Source organism: Pseudopipra pipra, chromosome 5, assembly GCF_036250125.1.
Source record: "Pseudopipra pipra isolate bDixPip1 chromosome 5, bDixPip1.hap1, whole genome shotgun sequence".
In the NCBI taxonomy this organism is placed as follows: domain Eukaryota; kingdom Metazoa; phylum Chordata; class Aves; order Passeriformes; family Pipridae; genus Pseudopipra; species Pseudopipra pipra.
The window spans coordinates 25676047-25688413 of record NC_087553.1 but is presented as its reverse complement, the minus strand read 5'-3'; the positions used below and the strand labels follow the sequence as shown (position 1 = coordinate 25688413).

General features: G+C 54.7%; 1 protein-coding gene across 3 annotated transcripts; it reads left to right on the top strand.

Moving 5' to 3' along the window:
• Positions 1-1548: 1548 nt before the first annotated feature.
• TOB2 (transducer of ERBB2, 2) lies at positions 1549-10568 on the top strand. 3 transcript variants are annotated; one of them, XM_064656711.1, is made up of 2 exons: positions 1549-1993; positions 6094-10568. In XM_064656711.1, the coding sequence occupies exon 2, from the start codon at positions 6180-6182 to the stop codon at positions 7200-7202; it is 1023 nt and encodes a 340-aa protein (XP_064512781.1). In that variant the 5' UTR covers positions 1549-1993; positions 6094-6179; the 3' UTR covers positions 7203-10568. The 3 variants fall into 3 exon arrangements, with proteins under 3 accessions (XP_064512781.1, XP_064512783.1, XP_064512782.1); XM_064656713.1 differs by lacking the exon at positions 1549-1993 and adding an exon at positions 2926-2944; XM_064656712.1 differs by lacking the exon at positions 1549-1993 and adding an exon at positions 3130-3685.
• The last annotated feature ends 1799 nt before the right edge of the window (positions 10569-12367 follow it).

The window sequence follows — 12367 nt, the reverse complement described above, 5'->3', positions numbered from 1 at the left end:
TGAGTGGGAAAATGAGCAAAGCTGACTGCTGTAATGCTGTAGCTGGGAAGGAGCTTCAACAGATTTCTTAATGCATGGCATTGGCTGGCCTCAAAAGAAGTACTCTTCTGTGGCAAAGGTAAAGGGTTCCTGAGTGAATGAGGACAAACCAAACCCAGAAGGATGCTGAGGCCCATTGTGGAAAGGGGACAAGAGAAATACTTTGCATTTTTGCACTTGGGAGATGGTTGCCAGGCCAGCAACCCCTGTTGCAACAGGGACCATAGTAATGCTTGGGTCACCAAGACCGGTTCTCCCTCCCTCTCTGCTTGTGTCAGCACTGAGGAAGATGCCGGACACATGGCTGGGAGAGCTTGGAAACGCTGTTCTTGGTGTCCCTTCCACTAGTTTGGAGTTTTACTCTGACCAAATGCTGCCTTGCGTGTGGACAGCCAGAGCCCTTTTCAAGTGGTGTGCGTGCAAGGTGGTATGACCTTGGACTGTAAAATACACGTTCTAGGGGTGCCCTTAGGCATTTTCTTCATTTTCCTGGAACTAGTAATGGGTCTGGTTTAAAATACAGCGTACGGAGCTGTGTGTGGGAGCGAGTGCCTTCAGCCTGCCAGCGGGCGGATGCAGCTCAGCCTCTGGGGGTGCAGGTGCCCACCATTGGCCCCTGGCCCCAGGGCTGTCCGTCGCCACGGCCGTTCTCCCCTAGGGCACCACGTAACCCTGAGCCTGAGAACGCCCCGCAGTGCGGGACGGAGACAGCCGGCACAGCACAGGCCGCGGCCGCCCCGGCCACTACATCTCCCGGCGGCCCCCGCGCCGCGCCGGCACCGCCTCCCGCGCACACCCCCCAGGCTCACTGGCTGAGGCAGCGCTCCAATCCGGAGGCGCCGCCGGGCCCAGCCAGCCAATGGGGAGGCTGTTGCTAACACGCCGCAGTTATTTTTAGCACGACCGGCGCTCGCGCATCTTGCGGGTCTCCCGTCTCCGCCGCGGCCGGGCCGGTCCTCCTCCGCTGGGGGCGGAGGCACACGGGCGTGCGGCGACAAAGTAGTCCGTGTGCCGGGGGGCGGGGAGCGCCGGGCCGGGGGGCGGGGCCAGGGAGGTGGCCGTGCTGCCCCTGCCCTTCCCGGGGTAACACCACCGGCGCGCCGGGCTTGGCCTTGTCCCGTTGTCCCCGGCGGAGATGGGCCCGCAGCCCCCCGGGCTCCCCGTCGGTGTCGGGGTCCGGGGGTCCCGAGGGATTTGCAGCGACGGAGAGAGCTGAGGTTGCCCGTGGGCACCTCTTCCCGAGCTCTCCCGCTATAGCGGGGCTGGGGCTCCGCCACGGGGGGTTTTGCACTTAGGGCTGGGGGTTGTGCTGGGAATTGTCCCCGCGCAGGGAATTGTCCCCTGGGGAGCCCCGGGGCCGGCCCTGCTACTGAGCCGGGGCCTGACAGCGCCCGTAGTGCACGGAGGCGGAGAAGACGCCGGACGGTCCCGTCCCTCCCCGCTCCGTTCGATGGCCCAGCCGACCCCCCCCCCCCCCCCCTCCGCCTCGGGCTAAGCCGCTTGGGGAAATCCTCAGGTCAATCCCCGCTAAGCTGCCTTCCGCCCTCTCCCTTCCTTCTCCCGCGCTCGGAGCCGGGACACCCCCGGTGCCAGGGGCAGCACAGGCGAGCCCGGCGCCCCCGCCCGTCCTGGGACGCTGCGGGAGGCGGCGGGAGGGGGAAGTAGTCCCGGCCCGCCCCCCGCGGCCGCATCACACGGGGCGGGAGCGGATCCGTGCGCCGAGGGGTTGCTAAGGGTGAAAGTTTGCCGTGAGTTGGCTCACTCGGGGCCAGGGCGCGGGCGGCGGCGGGGACAGCGCACCGCCAGCACTACCGCAGCACCGGGCCCGCCCCGCGCCGCCGGGGACAAGGCAGGGAGGGGACGGACGGGACGGGGCAGAGCAGAGACCCGACGGCAGCGCCCACAGCCCCCGCGACAGCCGCCAGCAGTCGCCGGCCCTGGAGCCGAGGACGAAGTAAGTGGGGCCAGGGGTGCGTCCCTCTCCCACACCCCTTCTCGGACCGGGGCTCCCAGCGTCCCCTCTGAGGGCTCGGCCTGAGGGGGCTCATCGCCCCCTCTCCCCGCCCGGGGCAGGCGATTTGCCCGTCCATGGAGTCACCGCTGCGGCCCCCGGGGGTATTAATGGGGCTTCAAGGGAGGGGGGTGAGGATGAAAGTCATTGGGTAGGGGACGCTTGGAAGTGCCCCAGTTGACCATTTTGTTCCCTTCACCCCAGTTTGAGGTGGGGGGGATGCGGCTCAGCCCCAGTGGCCCCGAAAAGAGCAGGCTGGGCCCGGGGCAGCGGCAGCACCCTGGGCTGCCGGGGGATGTCGCCGGGGTGTCCTCCTTCCCGCACGGCGGATGCAGCTCCCGCGAGCTCCGGAGGAAAGAAGCCCGGAGACAACAAAGACGCTGCCGGGGCTGGGCTGGGCCGCCCCCCCCCCACATCCCCATCCCCCTGGACACCCCGATCCACGGTGCCCCGCCGGGTGTGCGCGGCCAGGAGCTTGCCCTTGGGGACATGTCCCCTTCCATCCGAACGCTCTGTTGGGGACCGTGTTTGCGACCCCGCGTGCCCCACCGGGGGGACGGGGACAGGCAGCGGGGAGGGGAGAGGGAGGGGAACGAAGGACATGGGGCTTGTGGCCTCCCAGGCTCCGTTCCACAGCCGTGAAGGGGGGTCGCAGCTGCGGGGTGGGGACGCGCCCGCCCGTCCCTGCCGAGAGGGAGGGAGGGGAAGGGAAGGGGAGAAGGGGGCGGTTGCCCGGCGGTCCCGGGCCGCGGGGCGTGTTCCCGGCCGTGGGCAGCGCCGGGAAGGGCGGGCGGGACCCAGTGCGCATGTGCCCTGGAAAATTTTGTGCCCTGCCCCGCCGAGGGACGCGCCGGGCCGGGCGCGGGGCGCGCCGGGAGCCGCAGTCCGGGAGAAGTAGGTCGCGGGGCGGGGAGGGGCGGCGAGGAACTACAGCTCCCGGCGAGCCGGGGCCGGCCGGGGCACCGGGGATGGCCGCGATACCGGGGACGGAGGGGGCGGCCGGGCTGGTCCCCGCGGCGCGACTCATCTGGCGGGGTGGGGGGGGGCGTGCTCGGAAGGGGGCCCTCATTCCAGACGGGCGTGTCCGGCCGTGGGGCCGCAGGGCCCCCGGGGCAGTCTGCTCAAGTCCTGAGGTGGCGGCCAGCCCGTTCCCGGGACCGGAGCTCCCTCGGGAGCTCGGAGGGATACCCGCAAGGTCACCCGCCGTGCTGGCATAGCCACAAGGAGAGGGCGTCGTTCCCATGCTCGCTCTCCCCTGATGCAAGTGGTGGTTTGGCTGCTCTCCTTCAGCACACAGATAAACCGAGGGGTCTGAAGGGGGTCCTGCGTTCCCTCCGCAGAGCAGAGGAGCAGCTCTTTGTTCCCTGCCGGCACCTCGATGTTCTACCCGTGTACAGTGAGCCTTTAGTTTGGAAATGCTGGCCTTTATGGAAGACTGCTCAGAATACCTCTGACAGTTGTTTAGTAGCTTTTTATCTCTGAGCCATGCTGCTTCAGCTGGTTTTTGTTGTTGTTGTTTTAATTTTATTTTATTATTATTTTATCACAGTAGAAAGAGATTGAGGGAATCCTGCTGGAGCACATCTTACCCTGTCAACAACCTGAAGAGCCACTGACTTTTTGTGCCTTCAGCAGGTATCAGTCGTATGCCACTACCTTGGCAGCTTTTGGTGTTATTAGGCTAATTAAGTTATTCTTTTCATAATAATCAAGGTACAGAGTATTCCCCTTTTAAGAAGGGGGAGTACTTCATAAAGAAAAGGAAAAAGGAGGTAACGATTTATAATTGTACCTCCTCGCTGCTTTCTGCAGAAACTTGATGAAGATCTGGGCTCACCAGTGTATATTGAAACATTTGTGTTGCAAATAGGGTGGTAACAAATTTTGGCTATTGCTGCTTTCCTAATCTGTAATTTCTGATTTCTTAGTAGATCTTGGATCTGGATTAGAATTTATCATGAGATTAAAAGATTTACAAACTGGCTGTTCTCTCCCTGCTTAATTTTCTGCGATCTCAAGCTGTACTTTCTTTTGAATGTCTCAAAGCTAAAGACGTGAGAGGGCTCCATGTAATTCCCCCTTGAGATAGTATGGGCTGCATAAGCTCTCGTTAGGGTTTAGGTGTGCTCTTTCAGAGGGTTGCTTTACTGTTTTTTGTAGAAAAGGCTCCACCTCTGTGCTGAGGCTCTTGCCTTCTGAAAATGGCTTCTGCTCGCTGTTTTCCAAAAAACTCTGTTTGCTTGTTTCTTTGGTGTTCATCTCTTTTTACTCAATCAGGTCTTAGTGACCTACCACAATTTGTTACATTACAGTAATTCCTTAAAGCAGGTTTTAAAGGTGAGACTTGTTTCCCACTCCCTCATTTGTGTTTTTTCTTGTTGCTGAGTCAAACCCAGAGGGGATTCCTTCCAGAACTGTTCTTCTTATTGGTGGACTTGAAGTGTGGGATCTGTTTCTGGTTACCATCATCCTAAAGCCGAGCCTCTGTGAACTCAGACAGTAAAGTATAGAATTCACACCCTTTGTTTTGCAATAAAGCCTCAAAATACTTGAGGGTTTCTTTAAAATTTATTTAACCCTTCTGTCTGCTAAACTAGACAAGCAAACAAGTCTGGTCAGGCTTTTTTTTCCTTTCTTCTGACCTAGGCCAGGGTGGATACCTGGCCGTGCTGCTGTGATTCCCAGTTTTTCAGGGGAATGCTGACAACGTAAGTTTGTACTCCATCCCCACCCCCAAATAATTAGCACACGTTGTAAACATTGGCTTTAGTGCTGCATGAGAGCATCCCTGAAGCCCATTTTAGGAAGACAGTTGAACACAGTGCGTCTGTTTGAGCAAGGTGAGGGTAGCTGAAGACAGAGTGGCCTCTGACTAAGCTGCCAATTAAAAACTGGATATTCTTCCCTCTAGAGAGGTGTGGAGGCTACTGGAAGTGTGCTTCCTCTTAAAATATCTGTGGGATTCATCTTCTTTGGATGAGTGACAGAGCGTAATGCTGACCTACCTTGTTGGTTTTTTTTATACTCAGACGAACATTGTTTGCAAATCTGTGTATAGTGGGAGAGTTGAGTGTTGTGGTTTTGCGTTGTGCTCTTCTGGGTTCTCTCCTTTTCAGAGACTTCCTCACGAGGGAGGGAGAGAGGGAGGATTACTTCAATCTTTGGCAAGCAATTTCAGTTTTTATTAAGTAGGTACCTGATCCTGGCAGAGCTGCTCATCTTCCCGCTGTGCAGGGATAAGCGATGTGAACTGTATTAGACAGGCTGTTGGCACGTGTGTATTTTGTGACCCCACGCACATTCCCCGTCCCGCTCTCCCCCCCAGCTGAATTAAACTGAGATTTTAGGTTTGTAGCTAGGCAGAGTCTTATCTGGGTACACTTTATAAGATACCTGCCTGCTGGTCAAAGAGATAGTAAACACAGGCCGGCAGCTGGTGCCTCAGCACCCTCCCTCGCTCCTTCTCGTCCCTTCTGTGCTTGTGCCAGCAGGACGTGGCACCTGGCACAACCACCCGGCCTCCCGGAGGAGAGACTGGCCCTGCTGTCCTGAGCACAAGCAAGTCTCTGCACAGGCTGCTGAGTGAGTCACGAGGCTGTTCAGGTGCTGTGCTTGTGTTCTGGAGAGGCTGGTGCAGGTGAGCCGTGCTGGAAGCAGCTGAGTGCCAGGGCACAGAGAGGTGCATTAGATGTGCTGAAATAGCTCTGCCAGAGCAGACAGTTGCCTGCTGGGTTTCAGCAGCAGTGCTTGGCAGTGAGATGAGTGCAATGTACGTACCTGTGTGCGTGTAGTAGCTATGCCCTTATTTCTTCTGAAAGAGGAGCAGGGAGACTCCTCCCTACAAGCATCCCTCTGTTTTGAGGACCAGCAGATTTGTGGTGACTCTCCTAGAGAGCTTTACTTCATATTAGTATTTGTGCAAAGTGCTCATTCTGCTTTTGTTTATGGAAAAGGTTCACAGTTTGTTCACAGTTGTTTATCTCAACAGGTGGAGAGCTGTTGTGTTCTCTAGTCTTCATCCAGTCTTTTCTCTCTTTCCTTAGGTCTATTTGGAGCCAAATCTTGTCTATGTTCCTGTCACTTTGTCACTTTTAATACACTGCCCTGACTTGCTTGCTGCGAAGAGAGTATGCATCTAGAGATCAAAGTTGCTCTTAACTTCATCATCTCATACCTGTACAACAAGCTTCCTCGGAGGCGGGCAGACCTGTTTGGTGAGGAGCTAGAACGCCTGCTGAAGAAGAAATATGAGGGCCACTGGTACCCAGAGAAGCCTCTGAAGGGATCTGGCTATCGCTGTGTTCATATAGGGGAGACGGTGGATCCGGTGGTGGAGCTGGCGGCCAAGCGGAGCGGGCTGGCTGTGGAGGATGTGCGTGCCAACGTGCCAGAAGAGCTGAGTGTCTGGATTGATCCTTTTGAGGTTTCCTACCAGATTGGCGAGAAGGGCACTGTTAAGGTCCTCTACCTGGATGACAGTGAGGGCTGCAGTACCGCAGAGCTGGACAAAGAAATCAAGAGCAGCTTCAACCCCGATGCCCAGGTATTTGTTCCCATCGGCAGCCAGGACAACTCGCTGTCAAACTCTCCATCCCCCTCCTTCGGCCAGTCACCCAGCCCTACCTTTATCCCTCGCTCTGCACAGCCCATCACTTTCACCACTGCCACCTTTGCTGCCACCAAGTTTGGCTCTACCAAGATGAAGAAAGGTGGAGGAGCCGGAGGAGGGGGCGGCGGAGCAGGGGCTGTGCAGCAGCCAAGAATGGTCAGGTCTCCCACCACCAACCTGCTGAAGCACAAGGGCCTCTCCCTGTCTATGCACTCTCTGAACTTCATCGGGAGCGCTGGGAGCCAAGCCTCGCAGTCACAGCTTTCCCCCAATGCCAAGGAGTTCGTTTACAGCGGCGGGTCACCGGGAGCCAGCAGCCTCTTCTTCGATGGTGTTGCCAGTGAGAGCCAGGCCAGCAGCATCCCGCCAGCATCGCAGTTCAACACCAGCACAGGTGGTACCTTTGATATGGCTCAGGTCTTCGGTGGCAGCACCAATAGCCTCTTTTTGGAGAAGTCTCCCTTTGTGGAAGGACTCAGCTACAACCTGAATGCCATGCAGTATCCCAGCCAGTCGTTCCAGCCTGTCGTCCTGGCCAACTGAACACAAAGGAAGGAGAGTATTTTGGGGCAGGGAGGGAGGGGGGAAACAAGAACAAAGCAAACAAAAAAGAGGGAGAGAAAAGAAAAATAGAAATATACAGAAAATATTAAAATCTTATAAATATAGGTTCTTGGGAAAAGAGAGAGCTCAGTGTTGTTGCGCTGTGCTGGCAACGCTCCTGAAGCACTGAATTGTTTTTTAACTCAGTCCCTGTGCTTTTTTCCTACTCACTTTTTTACTCCTTAAAATGAGTCTTGGGATTTTTTTGGTTTGTGTTCCCCCTTCCCCTACCCCAGCCCAGGATCTGGTGCAACTGTAGGCCACAGTGCTTCTGATTCCCTGCACCACCCCCTGCCCCGCGCTGGACACAGGGTCCTTCCACCTGGGTGTGGGGATGTCATCTTCATACCATGGTGCTGGAAGGAGGGACGGGGAGAGGATGAGTCAGTGTTGGTGGAGATGCGCACTCTTGTTGCGTGCCAGCCAGAATGGGTGGGTGAGCTTGCTTCTTCTGTTACGGCTCTGCATGTAGACGGAGAGCATCTACTCGCTGTGCCCACGGGCGCAGACCGTTGTGCTGTTGTGGCTCCAGCCCGAGCTGGCATCAGCTGTTCTGTCTGTGTGCTGAAAAGCACTAACTCTTCTCCTTGACCGTCTCCCAGCACATCGCAGGCAGAGCAGAATATTACTGTGAAATGGCTTCTCCCTGCTCCCTTCGTCATCTGCGCTTCCAGCTGCAGCTACAAGGGTACAGTGCTTTGAGCTGAGTGGCTCTGCTTATTGTCCCCTTCTGCACCCTGAGCAAGGGGGCTTTTCTGTGCTCTCTCAGGGCTGCCTGGTCAGTCTGGGTGACAACCCTGTGGTGTGGAAACACCACCCACCTGTCCCTGTGGCTTGGGGGAGGTGGCACTGAACCAGCTAGATCCCACTTGGATCCTGCCCCCACTTCCCAGATATTCTCCCCAGCAACAGGGGCCAGCATCCACCTGGAGTGGCCTCTGAGGTCAGAGTTCTCATTCTCTGCTGTGAATTCATCTTCTTGGCTCTGAGAGGGAATTCCTTCGTTTTTGGTTAGTGAGGCAGCACAACTTCTGAGGAAGAGAAAGGGTGATGTTGTTGAAGCTGCTGTCTTGAGTGGTAGCATAAAGGGTTTGTACTTTCAGCCAGACAGGCACCAGACTAAATCCCTTCACCTGCCCTTCTAGAGGAGCATGAGGAGTTGGCTGATCTGGTGAGAAAAGGAAGCACTTAGCATTAATTTCTCATTCCAGCTAGATCACATAGCATGGACAGCCACAGGCTTAGAGCAGAGCTGGGACAGGCGCTCCGAAGAGCAGCCATCCCAGCATGTGAATGTACGGTGCCTCCTCACAGCAGGGCTGGGATCTGGGAATGCCCCTGCAGCTTTCCCCAGGATGATGTGCTGCAGTCAGGCAGTAGTGGCTTTTCAGATTGGTCGCTTCTGTGTCAAGGACTCCAAAAGCCACCTTCACAGGAAGCCAAAGGAGGGCTGCTTCATGCCCAGGAAGGGTAGAGGCTCTAGATGGGAAGGGAGGTCTCCTTGGAGCCTGTTGTGTGAGCGTGGAAGTGTGCAGAGGAGAGAGATGGAGATGATGAAACTCCAGTCTTTGAAGTTCTCAGTTTAAAAGAAAAATAAGCTTTTTGCTGCCTCCCAGACTTGGGGTTTGGTTTTCTTTTAATGAAGTTTTGGAGCACATTCTGAAACCCACTCCTCTTGCACTTGTGGAACCAATGTGCTCTTTCATGAAATCCCTGTTTCAGGTGGGATGAGCTTGACCTCATGCTTTTCCTGCTCCCTTCCCTTGAGCTGAGATGGAGGCACTCCAGCCTTTTTGTAGTTGTGTTGACAATGAGCCTTTGCAGAATGTAACGGGCTGTCCCAGGGAGGCTGCCACTGCCCGGAGCTCTTCAAGGAGAGTTTCCAGCACACCCTTCCCTTCAATGGGTGATGGGGCGCACCGTCCTGACCTTGTGCCCAGCATGGATTCCCAAACAAGCTGCTTGCCATTGAGCTGTGGCCAACACAGCAGGTGGGCAAGGAGAGCGAAGACCAACCAGCTTCCCCAGAGCCAGTGCCCGCAGCCTCAACCCTGCAGGTTTCCAGACTAGGACAAGTTGCTGAGGAATGGCCCAGCTGTTGGGTTTCCTTTTTCTTTTTTGAACCCTTCACTTACAGATGTTACCACTGCCACCCAGTCCTTCTCCCTGGCACGGTACTGCTGGGTGCACCCCGCTCGCTGCACTGGACTCTGAGGGGTGCTCAGCCCCTGATGGCAGGACCTGGTCCAGTTGCCCCCCACTGTCCCCACATCTGGCAAAGCCTCCTGGGAACCACTGCCGTGGGACAGCGTGCTGTCCTCCAGCACAAGGAGGGAGAAGAGAGGTGGGGACCCCCCCGGCCACCTGCTTATGTGTGTGAAGCTTTGATGCCGCTTTGCCCTGCCACACGTATAATACCTGCTTTAAAAATAGTGGTGTGAGTGGAAGGAGGAAAAGAGGAGGGACCAACCTCTTTGTATCTTAAAAGGAAAAAAGCGTGCTTCAGAAATGTTCCTCCAGCGTCAGGCAGCAATGGAAACTAACGGCCTTTTCAGGTCTTTTCTAGTCTTGGATGTAGGCGTTAAGCTTCAATTTTATTTTTTAAAAACCTGCACTAATTTACCTGGTTTCTTAGGGAGAGAAGAGAGAAGATTTTTTTTTTTTAACTTTTATTTTTTATGGGTTTGTGTTCTTTTTGTTGATGTCCGTTTGTATTGAATAATTTGCTACATTTGTAAAATGTAAGAGGTATATATAATATATGTATATTTCTAACGTAAAAAAACTGTAATTTTTTTCTTTTCAAGATTTTTTCTTAAAAAGAGGAGAGAAAAAAATATTTTTTCAGGAAAAAAACTTTAAAAAAAAAAAGAAGTGGTGAAGAGTCCTTTCTCCCCACTCAGCTTCCCTCCTTTTCCTCCCACCCCTCTCCAAGGAGTGAATTGTCAGTTGCCTTGTGGGAGAGGAGTGAAAGAGGACAGAAGTCTGTATGTCTCCAAGTGGAGGGTTTCTGTGTGTGCTCTGCTTGGGTTTCTTTTGGAGAAGGGGGCTACTGAGAGGGGGAGCCAGGGGGTTGCTGTCTTTCTTCTTTTTTCTTCTTTTTTTTTTTTTTTCTTTAGCGAAGGAGGAATACAATCAGAGTTTTGTATTCAGAATGTTGTGCAATATTTTGGAACGGGACATTGGTGTGTCTAGAGATTTAGTTAAAAACAAACAAAAAAAAACCCACAAAAAGGTTGATCAAATCTGTACAGTTTCTATTGTTCCAGATTTTTTTAAGTTTGTATTAAAAGCATGATATAATAACTGGTTGTTGTGTGGTGTGTGCTCAGGGGGAAGAGAACACCTGTGCTGTGTCTGGTTTTGGATGAGGAGGGATGCGGCAGTCTTTGGATGAACTGGTGCTCGGTGTTGGCCTGTGCAGGCAAGGTCGCTGGTTTGGGGTGTGCTCAGCAGAGGTTTTGTAGCATTAGGAACAGCTCAGTGATGCCCAGGCTTGAGCAACATGGCCAGGGCAGCTGTCTCAGTGACCTCTCCCACAGCCAAGAATAGCAGCATATAGGAAAAAGTGGTGATGTGCCTGGCCATCCCTGGTCCTGCCATGATTCAGCTCCCTGGGGCGGGGCGGGGGGAGCTGGCTCTTCTCCCGGGGGAGTAGAGGAGGGAGTGGGATGCATTTGGTGCATGGTGCTTCAGAGGCTTTCAGTCAATCAGCAGAGTTCCTAAAATACCCTGATTCTGTGGCATCTCACCAGGGCCATCACCTGTGGCGTCAGGCTGGGAGCCCTCTGGAGTCACTGCACAGGGTAGATGAAGCTCCCCTAGGCACTGCTTCCTGCAGAGAGGGGTGCTGGTTTTGATTCTTTTCCCCTCTGTGCAAACCAATTCGAGTTTACTCTGGGACATCTGGGGTACTTGCTAAGCTAAGTAAACATCAAGGTGCACGTTCAGGCTCTGTCCTCCCTGCTGTGGATGTTCATCCAAGGTGACTTCCCATAGCGGGGGGGGCTTAAGGCTGGATATGAGAACATGCAGCAATGATGAAGATCTGATTTTCTCTTTCTAACCTCTCACTGCTCAGCTTTAATAAGAATTTATATTGGAGGGAGCAGCTCCTTTTTAGCAAAAGATGAGATGGCCCCTCTGCTGAGGAAGGTGCTGAAATACCTGTCATGCCCCTTGTATGCCAATGGCTGTGTGACCCAGCTTCCCCAGCTCCACCACACTCCTGCTGCCTCATGCTTGAGGGGTGGCTTGCAGTTCCTCACACTGCCTCCTTAAAAAGCTGTTGAAAGGAGCTGCTCTGAATGTCCTTGAGAAAATCAAACATGGAGCTAGAGCTGACTCCCACTAGCGTCCTTACCCATTCCCCCTCAGCCCTTCTAGCCTAAATTTCTTCCTGGAAGAGCTCACTGTGCCCTTGGCTTTGTGAGCCCCGGGAGCTGGGCTGCTGCTTGTGCCTGCTGTGCACCATGTGACTGTCACACTCCACTAAGCAACAAAACTATTTTTTCCCCTTTGTGTCTCAAACCCCTTGTAATCATTTATCTAAAGCACACACGAATGCTTACCCTTAGACATGTTTTTGGAAATGGAAAATTGAGGGCGACTATGTGCCTTCCTGATCCTTGCCCTGCATTTGCTTGGCTGTGACGCAGGGAGGCATGGAGCCTTTCCCTTTTTGGGCACAGGTAGGGCCTGGAGTTAGTTTACAGCTGATAGCTGCACAGCCTAGGCAGGGATTAGGGAAGAGGTTTAGTATAGCCTTGTTCCTCCCGAGGTATTTGCCACTGTGCTGTGTTGGGGAGCCTGAAGGGCGGGGGGAGCTGAAACCCCTGCCTGGAAGCCGTGTGCAGGGACAGGCTCTGCCTTCCATCAGCCTTCAGAGAGGAGAAAGAGGTGCTGAAGCTCCACATTGGGCCAGTGCAGGGTAGTGCCTGGGTGTGGGAGTGTTTGCCAGGTGTTTGGACAGTGAATGAGTCGATCCTCCAGTAGCGTGCTCCTGGGGCATGGCAGCAAGATGGGACTTGTCTCCCGAAACCTCCAAAGCGAGGGGCGTGGGGGTGTTGTTTAGACACTCGTCACAGGGGACTCCGTTATTAAGA

Coding starts and splice junctions, on each gene's coding strand:
- TOB2 (XM_064656711.1), top strand. CDS start 6,180: ATGCATCTAGAGATCAAAGTTGCTCTTAACTTCATCATCTCATACCTG.